The sequence below is a fragment of the Argiope bruennichi genome, chromosome 3, assembly GCF_947563725.1.
Source record: "Argiope bruennichi chromosome 3, qqArgBrue1.1, whole genome shotgun sequence".
Taxonomy (NCBI): domain Eukaryota; kingdom Metazoa; phylum Arthropoda; class Arachnida; order Araneae; family Araneidae; genus Argiope; species Argiope bruennichi.
In genome coordinates, this window is record NC_079153.1 from 51,336,815 (window position 1) to 51,351,585 (window position 14,771).

Genomic DNA, 14,771 nt, shown 5'->3' on the forward strand with positions numbered 1-14,771 from the left:
TGAACCCACTTTAAAAATTTTTCATTATAGATTCATTCCGAAGTTAAGCTTTAATTGTACAGCAAAATTTCCAAAATTTTATTAAAAGCATGCCTTATATTGAATCTTCTCAGCATAGAAAAGCAAACCGAATTTTCATATCTTGATCATCAACAATGAGAACCAGCTGGAATGATCTCCTAAAAATTTCTCGCATACTCTTTAATAAATTCCCTTCGCCCCGCATAAAACTGTTGACCTTGGGAATGGCAGCGAGTGCCATTATTGGCGAACTTTGGTTATGAAATATTGATCTTTGGCATGATTTTAGCATTTTACTGAATCCATTGTGTGATCCTTGGAGATTTTTTAGGCGAATAATTCCTGGCAATTAGCAATAGGACCCGAAAATCACATTTGTGTTTTAGACGAGTTGTTTCAAGCCGACTCAAACCAAAATATGACACAGGACTACAATTATAATTACAATATCACATGTCAAATTCTATATATTTAAGTTATCCTATTTTTGAATTATAGCCTTTAAATAATTGAAAGTACAAATTTATGGAAAGTAAATCGCTTGAAGTTTTTGGTTCTAAATTTACACTTTAGATGTCAAATTTGTGTAATAAATTTTATTTATCTAGCGCTCTACTTTTTGTAATTATCCTATTAACTTATAATTGAACATCCAGACCGTTAGACTTCCTCTGGAAGGATTTCACTTAAAATTTCATAGAAAGGTACGCATTTAGTCTTAAGTCAATGAGCCAAATTCCATCTGTCCAGCTTAAAGCGTTTTGATTCTTCTATTTTAAAGTGTTTCGTCTTCACAGACAGACAAATATAATTCCAAAAAATAGTTTTTCGAATTCTGAGTAGAATAAAATGTGCAGATTTATCAAAACCTTCGAATTTTTTGACAATCACAGTACATTCTCTATACTACGCATATGAATTCATATGTTTGAAAATATTGTATATCTTTGGAAAAAATTGATATCATTGGAAACAGGTTTTTTTCAATTTTAAAATGACGTTAAGATCCTTTTTGAGCGAAATTATCTTTGGAAATTATGATGAATGAAGACGAAAGACAAATTTCGCTAAATATTGATTTAATTGAAATTACAATCAAAATCTTTAAAAAAATCGTTTCAAGGAGTACATTCTGACTCTTCAAAATATATACGCTCTTGTAGAACGCCACACGTGCACACATTCATCTTTATTATAATAAAAGAGACATATATAATTATAATGAAGAATTTTTTTTGTCTCATATGTAGATACAATACATATTTTTATAATCTTGTTTATAAAAAAATAAAGTGAAACATTTATTTGTTGTCAAATGCGAATAAACAACTAGCAATTTATTTTTATTTCACATTCCATTGCAACTTTCAGAACCATTCCTTCTCCAGATACTCTGTCTTTCTACCAATGACCTATACCCAAGATAGATTCTCAGAAACCAGACTAGAATCAAATTTCATGAAAAAAAGAAGAAAAAGATACTTTCACTCAGTCTCGAGGTGAAAGTTAACTAATTCTCAATGCTCACCAGAGCCCCGAGCATCGTCATCTTTACAAAACAAGAACGACCTTGATAGGCGTGACCCACGGATTTCTCACGTTTCTGCGGGGTAACTTCTAGATTGTCAATTTGGCGAGATTCGTGCTTGAAGCACGTGTAGAAAGCGGGTAAAAGGCAAGGCTACGTGGAAGCGAGAGCGATGGCTTTCCGTTTAGGACGTCTCCTAATTGCAGAGAAAGAGGAAGCCGTGGAAACGGAAGGAAAATTCTGTTCGCATCCTGCGGATGGCTTGGAGAAAAAATAGATTTTCATCTTTCCGATAAAGAGAAGATCCAGATGGTTTGATAGAATGTTTCAGAAAATAATACTTAAATAGTTGTTTTTTTGGGTAATTTGCAGATTTAATGTTTGGGAAGATTACATCTCTGCTAATAATTAAATCAAAAGTGTATGTATGTGTATTTCTGTTTGGCGATTTACAGACCAGACTCTTCGGCGTACAACTACCAAATTTGGTGCATATATACTTAGTACACTAGGAATGTGTTTTTTAAAATTTTAAATAAATAAAAATAAGTTCAATTTCGTCTTTTTTCCTCCAAAACCTCCGAAAATATAATTGCACAAAAATAAATTTTATACGCTTCAAAATTTAAAGAAAAATTGCTTTTTTTTAAATTATAACAACTTAAAGATCATGCAAATTTTCCCTAAATTTTGACAATTTCATTTTTTTTTTTTTTTGCTCAATTTTCAACAAATTACATTGCGGCCTTGTAATGTAAACTATTCATTCTCATCCAATATTTCATTATATGACTTGCTTCTGTTGTTGAAAGCTAACGAAAAAGGATTCTATTCAACATCTATATATTTTATAAACTTAATTTAAAAAAAACCTTAAAGTTGCAGTAGCTCGAAAATTAAAAGATTGACGAACCGGACATTTATATTTTTAGTAGCGATAAATATCCCGTAATTGGTATCCATTAAACAGGTTTATGTATACAGTGGAGTATATGTAAGACAATTTAAATAACACGATTTTAATGTCTGACGGTTGAACAGAATCATGGACATGAAGTTATATCTAAACAATTTAACTTCATTTAGATTAATCAATATTGGTTAATCTAAGTACTAACCAATATTATTTTACTATAACAAATATTTCTGACAAATCAGATAGTCAGCAAAAGTGACCAGTTTTTAAAAATGTAATTTGGGATAGACTTTAGAATTCCGTTATATAACTGGAAACTATATCGTGAATATACATTTTGAGACATAAATCACTTCATAAATATATTACAGAAAAAAAAATTAATGCTACGTTTTTTTCCCTTCAAAATTTACTATTAAATTCTAAATAATCAAATATATAAAAAATAGGGGGATATAATTTTATATATCAAACTGCGTATACGTACATATAATTAAGTAAAGTATACGCATTTTATTCTGATCACCTTCTTTTAAACTAGCTATATTCGAGCTAATTGGTTATCGATGACCAAATAGCTCGAATAGGGCTAGTTTAAAACAATTAGACTGTTAGGTTATTCAACTCGGAATTAATGGTAGTTAAAAAATTCAATTAAATATTTTATATAACCATATCTTAATGGTTTGCTTATAAAATTTTTATTCTTCATTTTTGATAGATATATAACTTTTTCTATTTTAAAAGTCTTCTGAAAATAGACTTTATTAATAAAAAAAATCATTTTATTCATTGTATAATTCCTTAATTTTTTGTTTATATCTTTATACATTCAATCATATCACAGAAAAAAGTAGCAGTATTTAAAAATGTGAAAACTTTAAAAAAAATGTATTAATGTTTTATTCTGATGTTAAACTTTAAATGTAATTACAATAAAATTTCAAAAATTTTATTAAAATCAGACTTTATACTGAAATTTGCTTAACATAAGAAAATAAGTTTGAATTTTCATATCTTAATATTTACCAAACGAGAAACTCCTGGATGAAATATTAATAACAACAATTTAAACACCTTAGCATTAAAAATATATTGCTACAAAATTCATTTTAAATATTTTTTAATTGGTTAAAAACAGAAAATAAAATGTGACCAATAATTGTCATCACAAAGAAAAAGAATTTTTTCTGAATTTTAAGTTAATGTAGAAATCATTTTTGTGCTGTAATATTTCGGAAAATATGACGAAAAATTGCCAGTAATTTCTATACTGATCAATTAATTAACTTAATTAAATTTCAATCAATAAAAATAAACATTTTAAAAAGTTAATTCACTGCATATATTTCTTCCCCTTGTGGTGAAAGCTTATAAGCCAGTTAACAGCTACGCTACCCGAGCAATTGCTTTTGTATCGTGGTTATGTTACTGGGCTGAAAACCACAAGGTCCCAGATTCTATCCTCGCCCTCTCAATTCGCCACATTGGTGACTCGGACATGATGAACCTTTAAACAGCTGTTGTGGCGTCATCTACCCACAGCAAACCAAAGTCATCAGAATCACTTGACGCATCAATGCAAAGTCGTCAGTCTCACTTGACGCAGCATCAGCAACCACTCACCCACACACGCTTGGCGCTACTCAAATGGATACAGGCGCATTAGAATTAACAGCTAATACATCACCACTCAACAGCCATATCGTTCGTCTCACCTCCGACTCACTGGAGGGAAAGTCTGTGGTGAAACCTTATAAGCCAGTTAATAGCTACGCTACCTGAGCAATTACTATTGTATCGTGGTCATGTTACTGGGCAAAGAACCACCAGGTCCCAGGTTCTATCCTCGCCCTCTCAATTCGCCACACCCTCTTAAAGTATTTTATGTGAATTTGGTAACCTTAATAACCTTAAACAGTCTGTTCTTTAGACCTCTGACACACATACACAGAGATACACACACACACAAAAGTACATATATATTCTACTTTATTATTATTAGAAATAAGATGTTTCATCGTAGGAAGTTAATTCATTCATGAATAATTAAAATAGTTATTAAAAATCATTGTTTAATACATCCACAGATAGTTTTTTCAAAAAGAAACCGCAATTTTTTCGGTATAAATGAAAAATATTAATTTCAAATTGATATTAATTATAGGGATAATATTTATTAAAATAGTACATTTTAGAAGTACATTAAGAATCACAAATTGCAAATAAAACAATTTTTTTAATGTAAAAACGCGCTTTATTCCCAAATCGAGATAATGAAGAAAAAAAAAACTGTCATATTATAAGTTACTTGTCGGTTCGATTGAGCATTAAGTTACTTCCGATTTTCGATTGAGCATTTGTCATGCTTCAAAAGATTTAATTGGCATCTTTTAATTAGCTATATCAGGAAATTTTGACGACCGATCCGCATGTCAAAGCTCTATTGTCCGTAAATGAGCACTTGTCAGATCGCTAATTAAATCAGTTAGTATCAAGATTGATGGAAACATGAATTCTAAATATAAAAGAGAGTTTTCCTTTCATATTTTTTCTTCACTATTGATGAATGCATTCTAAAGTGTCAAATTGCCTAATTTAAATAAATAAGAAATGTTGACAGCTGTTAGTGTTTTGAAGGATTCTTTGTATAAAAACAGTTCAAAGTAAAATACATAAACTTGTCCTGATATTTTTATTAATGAGATTTAAATGTATATTTATTTCGGAAAGATGCAATATTATTCTTATCAAGGATCTATTTATAAAATATTTTCATATGCTAAGACTCAAAAAATACATTTAAAATATATATATGCTGTCTATCAGACAAATAAAAACATAGTAACTAATAAATTCTAAGTCTGTTAACCATTTTATTAAGATGCTTTCAAAATACAACGGTACATCTTTCCACCATTTAGACTACATGCAAAGAAAATCAATGTTGTTGTTGTTTTATTAATTTAGAATTTCTTTAACATACTTGAGAGCAGAAAAATAAAATTGAAATGAATTAAAACATTTTCTAATTTTTTACTATAAATAAAAATACCGTATATTCTGAGAAATTTTTTGATGAATAACAAAAATAAAAATAATATCAATTAATACATTTATCAAATTTTAATTCCACAATGTGGCATTTAGTTTTGCTTGCATTCTTGCATTCAATTCTATTTTCACTAATAATAAAACAGAAAATGTGTCTATTGGTGTCCAAGGGGCAGACTTTTGATCTAGAACTATCAAATTTAGAGGCTGGGGATGCAAACCTCTGAGAATTTTTTTAAATTTTTTCATAAAATAACTTTATATGCAATTTAATTCTTTCTGGAATTTTAACAGTTTACAAAGATATTTTTCCCATAATATTCATGCATACATTCCAGTAATAAATGAAATTCAGACCATTTTTATTGTTTTATCAAATTCTTAATAGTGTTGTTTTTCCTCCATTCTTAAAGGTTGTAAAAGAAATATTCTGTTTATTAAAAATGCAGTTTATTCTTCTGTTTTTTAAGAATACTGTTTTCATGTAAAATTAGAAAGAAAAGTTGCAGTAACACAAAATACAATGTGCAATTAAAAGATAAATTACCCGAACAATTATGAGTTTAATGATTCTATGATATCATGGAATTTGACTCTATTTGGAAGATTTATGAAAACAATGCTATCTATTATTTACGTGTATCATAATTAAGTGCTTAAAAAATGCTTGAAGAAATATTATAGAGGAAAACGTAAATTTCAAGCATTGCATAAGAGAACTAGTTAACCGAACAGTTACGTTTATCCTAACGAACCAGCTGATCTTCAGAGCCAGACTATACAAGATCTCTCAGTAAAATATAAATTTGAAAAACTACTATTAGTGAACTTATTATTTATGATTTATTATTAAGAAAACAACGTTTCATTAATATATTGAAATAGTTTTATAAAGAGTATTACATACTGATTGATTTTCTTACATAATAATAATAAAAATTTTTAATTTTAAATGAAATTTCCAACTTGACAGATATTTTTGAATTATGACGAAGCAAATTAATTTAAAATTATTGTATCACTGAAAGCTTTAAAATATGAGTAATAATATATCCACGATCATACATAGCAGAAATGCGTATTGGTAAAACGAATGCAAATAAAAAAAAAAGAGAATAATCAATATTTATTAATAAGAAAGATGAATGCGTGGGTGTTGTTGCTCTACAGGTTAGACCATTTGACCTGCAGCTACCGTTTTTGACATATAGATATTTTGGAGAATGAAAATGTGCACTTTTGAACAATTTAAATTTTAATTAGAACTTTATTAATTTAAAAATTCCGTGATTACTACTGAAAATATTATTGTACAAAAACAAATTTTATACCTTTCAAAAATTTAAAACATTATCTTTTTAATGATATAAAATTAAAAGTCATGTAAATTTTTGCAGAATTTTTTCAATTTATAAAGAATTTTTTGGTTAGTTTCTAACAATAGATTCCAATGTTGCTCTAAAATTCAAACTGTGTTCATTGTTTCATCAAATGTTGAATTGCATGATTTTCTTGCATTGTTGAAAACTAAAGAAGAATTCTGTTTAATATCTTTGACGAATTTCTATACGTTTAGACGAAACAAAAATTTGAAGTTACTATGTCGCAAAATTTAGAAACACGGACAGTACATTTGCGATTTTAATAACGCTATAATATCATGGGACTTGCCTCCATTAGTAATGTACATATACAAACAAAATGAGCTTGAACATGACTTTTAAAACAATAGGCTTTAATATCTGACAATTTGGTGGCATAATAGACATAATTTATCTGAAATTAAATATAATCAATATTTTCGGAGAACCAGCTGGTCGCTAGACACGACTAGTTAATAAATAATAAGAATTACAAAAAGAATAATCCAAAAATAAGAACTTTAGCCATATTGTTCATGTTCTTGTTCTTTCTGCAAATTCTTTTCTTCTTTCTCACATTGTCTGATTTTAAAATATTGTGTAACATCTCTGTCTTGTGAAGAAAGAATTTTTAAAAAGCGGTAGATAGTTTGTTTGCAACTAGAAAAAAATATTTCCATCAAAGAAAATGAAAATTTATATTCTTATTTCAACTATTGTTCTTAAAGAATGATTATTTTTTTATTATGCTCTCATTCATGTAAAAATCGGTGATTTATTTATGGTTCTTAAAAGAACTTTATTTTTTATGAAACATTTTTAATGGGTTTTTCGCTTAAATATCAAAGAAAAAAAAAGATTTAAGGCAAAGTCATCTAAAATATCTAAAACGTTTTAAGTTTTCAAATAATTGCACTCATAATAAGAAATCAAACTTTCTGAAGCTTTCATCAAAATTTATAAAAGGCAGCAATCATCTTTATTATCCATTACATGTAAAGAATAATAAAAACTAGTTTTTCTTCCATGTTTATAAAGTTTGGTCATTAAAATTATTTCTTGCGTCTCAGGAATTCTCCATAATTCTTTTTTCTTTTACAATGGGCGCATCAGCCATTATTATAGACAAATGACCATTAATATTCTATAAATAATTTCCAGCTTTTTCGATGGTTTTTTTTAACTCTTAGACTGAAAGAGTGAAAGCTTCTATGACTTTAGGGTCAAAAACAAGTTTACTCCAATGTCGCACTTTTTTCTGACCTGGGAATAAATTTATCACAAATGCGTTTATCCAAGGTTTTAATCGTGAAACCGGATGATAGTGGATACCTTAAGGCGTTTTCGCCAACGATATGCTTATAGAAAAAAATAAGAAACAAAATAAAGGACAGATTTTCCAAGTTCTTCAAGAACATTTCCGTGCCTCTCTGAAATTATGGCATTAGACTAGTCACGAAGAGATACCTGTGCATTTAGATCTATTAACGGCTAGCAGAAGGGCTCTAATTTTTGTAGGATTCTATCTGTTTATAACCTAATATTTGTTGTTCTTTTAATTCGTGTAAGAACATGCAATCTGTTGGAGATGCTCTGAAATAATTGTCCATCTAAAGGCAATTTTTTAAATCGTCAATTCGCTTTATAGGATATACCATTCCAATAAAACGAGCCAAAAATGTATTTAACTCGAAAATTGTTCCTGTTCTTCGTATGTATATCTTTCTTGTGTCTCTCTCGGGCACAAAATGATGTAAATTCGGATCCTATTTCAACGGAGGATATAAACAGTATTTTAAGCACCATATTGCCAACAGTGGAATCATCGACACCACAACAAAATGGATTTTCTTCAGAAATATCAGCGAATTCTGTTACTGAATCTTCAAGCAGTGTAATGACAACAACAGAGATGGAAACAACAACACTGAGTGTGCTACAAAAATGGCAGAAATTCGAAAAAATGACAAAAGTATTTGCAAAAAATTCCATTAAAAACGTAATGGCAGGCCTTATTGAAGGATCTGGTAACCTGAATGTGTCAGCAAGTTGCAGAAGAGATGTTCTAAAGCTCCTTATTGGTTTAAGAGATATTAAAACATGGGCATTTAGTTGTAAGTACATTTATTTTTGACGTTCTCATATTTGCAAAAAATTATCAACTATATATATATATATATATATATATATATATATATATATATATATATATATATATATATATATATATATATATATATATATATATATATATATATATATATATATATATATATATTAATTTTTATAAAAATGTATTTATTTAATAAAATTTTCCAAGTTAGTTCTCAAGACAATTGCACATGTAAAATCATTATTTCTCGAATGTAAGAAATTTTAAATGCTTCGGAAATGTGGAAATGATACAGTAAATAAAATCGTAGAGTATTTCGATTCATCTCATTGGTGGAGCTTAAAGAAGAAAAAAATTTGTTTACAGTTTACAAAAAAATATGTTAAATATGTTTTTATGTTTTTTAAAATATGTTTTAAAACATAAACTATTATCTATTAATTCTTTGAAAAGATTAAACCCGTTTTATTTAAGTTGAGATTATTATTTATTTCTATTCTGTTAAATTTTTCTTTAAAATCAAATTTTAATAAATTTTCAGCTGTTTACTTTAGCATCTATCATTCTCATTCCGGAAAATTAAATAAAAAATTTCCGATGTCTTACTTGTGAATAGAAGGGTAGATTTCATAGAAAACCGATAGCTCTAGTCGAGTTCCAAAATAGTAATAATGTATCTTTAAAATAGTTTATTGATCATGAAATGTTACATCTGATATTGTTTTTTGTCTCTCAAATAATTACTTATAAACAAACAAATATCTTTATCAAAATATCTTATGTTGAAATTAACAAATTAAATGAAATAAATGCAATTGTAGAGAACATATTGTATATACTGAATAAATATAATAAACTGTATATTTACGAAATGAATTTAAAATTAAAGAGAATAATTTAACCATTTTAATCTATTTGGAAATATTAGCTATCAATTACTGATTTTATTTATTAATTAAGCTGAAAAAAAACTTCTGAATGTGTTTGAGAGAATCTGAAAATAATTCTTGATCTTGAATTATATTCAACAATATTTAACAGAATATTTATAAGCCATGAGTAAATTGACATCGAAATATGCAATGCGTGATAAATAAAAAATGAAAACTGTTCGTAGTTATAAATATCTAATTTTATTTTCATTCATTCTCTATTTCCTAAAGTATTGCTTGTGAAAGCAATATTTAAAGTTTTTAAACTTTTGTAGCAATGTAAATGCTACCTAATTTAAATAAATAAATTGTAAAATATTTTGAGCTACAAATACGCATTTATGTACAAAGAAGCAGGAAATATCTTTTCCTGCGTAATTTATTGTAGAATAAATATATAATATACCGTTAATAATCGGTTTTCAGTAGGCATCAATACAAGAAACAGATGTTTATTTGTTATTTTTTAAGAGATCTTTCTTTATTCATAGTTTTTTTAGCCTTTTTTTCATAGATTTTCTATTTAGATGTACATACACTATTTACTTTATTCTTAGATATTAATCAAACTAAAGGAATATAAGTAAATTCCATTTCCTCAATATTAAGGTTCATAATATATCCAAACTAATGACATTGAGATATCCGATTCCTCTATATTAACTTTAGCATCAGGCCCTCCTATTTCTTAAAAAAATTGTATTTTCCAACTCTGCCAGAAATGACATATGTTTTTAGATATTTTTACACGAAACACACTAACTAAAATAAAATGAGGTTTTTACTGTTAAATCTAAAATTTTGTTCATTTGCCACAACTTTTTATTTTGCTTTTAAAATAAAAATTCAAAAATTCGATTGAATATCATGTTTAAAATTTTGGATTTCCTATCAGTACTATTTTATATAATAGTTTGTAGAAAGTTACGAACTATGACTTCAGATTGGAAATTTATAAGGATTTAATTCACACTAATAAAGACAATTACCAATAACAAATTCTTTGAAATATTTCACAATGTAAAATAATTTTGCTTTTTTTTTTCAATATAATGGTATATGCAGTATACTCAGTCCGCCAAATGAATTAAAACAAAAATTGATAGAAAGGTATAATGATACACCATATAATATTTTTATAATTGTTATCGTAAATATCTTTTTTCCTTTCCTTTTCTATATAATATATCTCTGTCGTATGTCTGTATGCAGCTGTTAGAAGAAAAAAATCATTTAAAATGACATGAAAAAATTATAATTCTTTGATTGCAGAATTAAGAAAAACAAAAGTGAAATGGTCACATGATTTTAGACAGCAATGAATATTTTACAAGTATTGTTATAATCTTTTCATTAATTCATATTTCAAATTTACTTTCAAAGACAAATTTAAACATTTGCATATATGTTTTTTTTTTTTTTTTTACAAAAGAAACAGTTCGTATGTTTTATTTTCTTCCAAGTATTTCATGTCAATGACTTGATATGAAAACCAACAAGAGTAGTTTTCTCGCAATTTTCTCGCATACTCTCTAATAAACTTATCATTCAGAGAACGCCTTGCATGGCATTGGCGTACAATAGTTACGAAATATTAGCTTTTGGGGTGAATTTAGCATTTTTATTGAATCTATCAAGTCATCTTTTGTGATTAATACCCACCAAGATTTAATAGTATTCAAAATCAAATCTGCGTTTTAGACATGTTTTCCTTAACCTATTGAAACAAAAATTTGACACAAAACTGCATTTGTAGTCACGTATTTTCATTTGCAAATTCAGTATATTTATGTTCACTTCATTTTATTTAACTATCGCGTTCACATGTTTCTAAAAGTACAGACCAACATACAGTCAACCGAAGTTGGATTTGGCTCAAAATTTGACGGTGTCTACACTATAGATGTTAAATCTGTGTACCGAATTTTATTTATCTACATCTCTTCGGTTTTATATTTATCGTGTTAACTTATATTCGAACAGCTGGACAGACGGACTTCCTCTGAACAGATTGATGGAGATTTGATAGAAATCTCCAAAATTTGATGTTAAGAGTGTATATTAAATTTGAACCGTCTGGCTAAAATCGTTTTTGAGTTATCTTTGTCACAGGCATATGGCCATTTTTCAAAAATGTGTTTTGCGAACTCAGGGAAGTCTAAAACGTGGAGATCCGTCAAAATCTCGAGTTCGAATTTTTGGACGATTGCTATACTTAATCTGTACTAAATGTACGAGAGAATAAGAAATGATAATTTGATATGAAAGATAATTTATTAAGACAGAATGATAAATAGCTAATGTGAAAAGCTGATAAATCTGGAATACAATAAACAAATACATTTAAATATAATATTTTTAAATTAAAATTTTGATATCTATAAAAGAAAACCTAAGTTTTTAAAGCTAAACTACAAGACGGAACAAAGTAAATATGAGATTCTCTTTTACTAAGAAGCTCTTTTAAATCTAGAACTGTTTTGAAAACATTCTTAGAAAAATGTTGGAGAATATACAATATACAAAAATATACAATATACAAATATACAATTTTACTTAGATTTTGTCGCCAAACAAATCCTTTAAATTTTTAGATAATCTGGATTTAAAAATGGGGAAATAAAATAATGAATTCGAAAGATAACATACATTTAGTAATAACACAAGAATTTTCCACATTTGCTTTCAAGTATTTATTATAAATAATATGAAGCCAAAATGCATATAAATTTAGGATAAATATGAGGAATTAAACTGAAAATCTGATTTAATGCTGTATAAATATATTATATATTTCTCTCCTTTGTTGTTTCTTATAGTGATGACAAATGATTAAGTATATCATGAATGATTATTATTTATTAAATGCATTAAAATTGTTTGCGAAGGAAATAATTGTTTTGTTCTGGAATCCTTAATTTAACAGCATTTTGAAGAAACTTAATTATTTTTTCATTTGTATATCAACCTACTCTTTTCTGATTGAAAACTGTCTTATAATTAAAATTGCATTGCTTTGTAATCACTAATGTTGACCGCATTTTTCTTTCTTAAAACCAATTATTCATTATAGCTTTTATTTACAAAAAATAGAAAAAAATAAAATGCTTTAGGAATTAAAATAATATAGCATTTATAAAAAACAAAGGCAGACTCTTCGTAAACGATTTTTTTTTGTTGTGGTTCTCCCACCATGAATTCAAAACAGTTTTTGAATAAAAGATCATCCTCTTATATTCATAAATGTTATTAGCTGATATTACAATGAATTTAGATGCCGTTAAGTATTTGCTAATTATAGATCTTGCTTTAAAATGAAAAATAGATTATTTGACAGATACACCTTCGGTTTTTCTTTTTTCTAATGTCCAGAGGATAAAAACTTCACAGTCCCCCCCCCCAAACTCTTTTTTGTTTTTTTTTCCTTTTAGAAAGAAATTATAATAAATGGAATTATTTTCATTCTTACAAAAGTGTATTTCAACAAAATTTCGTCAAACATGCTTTCATTTTATTTCTCTTCTTTTATTTTTTAGTTTAATTTACAAAGAAAAAAATACATGAAGATTTTAAAATTTTTATAGAGATTTAAAAATTTTTTTTTTTAATATGAAGATTTAAGAAAGCTTATTTTTTTCTTCTATATAAATTGCATTATTTTATGTGCTATCGAAATATTCTAAAAAAAAATCCAAACTATGAAAAGTCTAACCGCTATGGTGACAAGCTAGTTCATTGGTAATATTGTTCGTGTTTTAAATTCAATTAAATTTCTTATGCTTAATATGATGTTCATCATTAACTGCAAAAAGTATTTTCAAACATGAAATTGTCATAAAAATTAAATCCGTGGCTTTTAAAGCCTTATAAATGCTCTATCTATTTTATATATAAATCTTTCTAATGTAGTCTTCCTTGACATTAACTACCCGTGGGTAATTTGTCTTTCCATTTCGAGGAAATGCAACTTTTTTTTTTATTTCACATGCAAATGAGAAGACAAAATAAAGAAAACCGGGAATGATTTGAATTTGAATGCAATAATAAAAAGTAATGTCGAAATTTATGCACAAAATATTTGTAAAAAATTATGAAAATTCAGACAAAAATTACACAACTAAATTACTATCAATATAAAAAAAATTTTCAATTTTGAAATAGTATAAAAATTTTGTACAATTATACTTTCGATTAATGCAAAATTTACCAAAATCTCACTTATTTTTAATTTACTAAAATCCGATAATAATTTCAGAAAATTCTCACCAAGTTGCAAATTTCCAGTGTCTAAAGTATATTTATGCCATATTCCGTCCTCTTTTTCGAACGCCAGCACGCACGTAGCGAGAAAGTGATAAAATTGTTTTGCTTAAAGTTCTGTTAATGTTTAACTGCATTTATCTCAGAGATAAAATTACAAAACAATTAAAGAAAAGAATTTCTAGAAATTTCCTTGAAATCGTTTAATGTTTATAAATTTCGTGAATATGAAAATAAACATGAGTGGAATGTCACCAATTTAATTATTTTTCTTAAAAGCAGAGAAACAAATAAACACTGATTCATGAATTTTCTTGTTTAATATTCTGATCTATTTTCGAAAACAACTATTTAGATTTTTATTCTTGGAAAGATTTCTCCTGCGTTTACTAATGGTAATCATACGCCTTAATCATAGCTTGATTCCGTAAGCTTGCCAAGGCAATTAACTCTCCAAGGTCATAAAGCTCATTCAGAGCACACGATAATGCTTTATTGTTTTTGTTTTTTTGGCATATTAATTTGTTTCACTTGGTAAATGAACAGTAGTATTATATGAGTATCTACATTGCAAAAAGTTTAATTT

The 14,771-nt window shown here is 27.1% G+C and overlaps 2 protein-coding genes across 2 annotated transcripts in view; one reads left to right on the plus strand and one right to left on the minus strand.

Moving 5' to 3' along the window:
* Positions 1-14,282, minus strand: part of LOC129962531 (caldesmon-like) — a 43,413-nt gene extending 29,131 nt beyond the window's left edge. The window contains exon 1 of the mRNA XM_056076288.1: positions 14,192-14,282. The gene's annotated coding sequence lies outside the window, so the exon portion shown is untranslated. The remainder of the gene's footprint in view (positions 1-14,191) is intronic.
* The window catches only part of LOC129962528 (nose resistant to fluoxetine protein 6-like), a 34,357-nt gene continuing 27,865 nt past the window's right edge, over positions 8,280-14,771 (plus strand). The window contains exon 1 of the mRNA XM_056076281.1: positions 8,280-8,994. Within this exon, the coding sequence (XP_055932256.1) occupies positions 8,559-8,994 (436 nt within the window). The 5' untranslated portion in view covers positions 8,280-8,558. The remainder of the gene's footprint in view (positions 8,995-14,771) is intronic.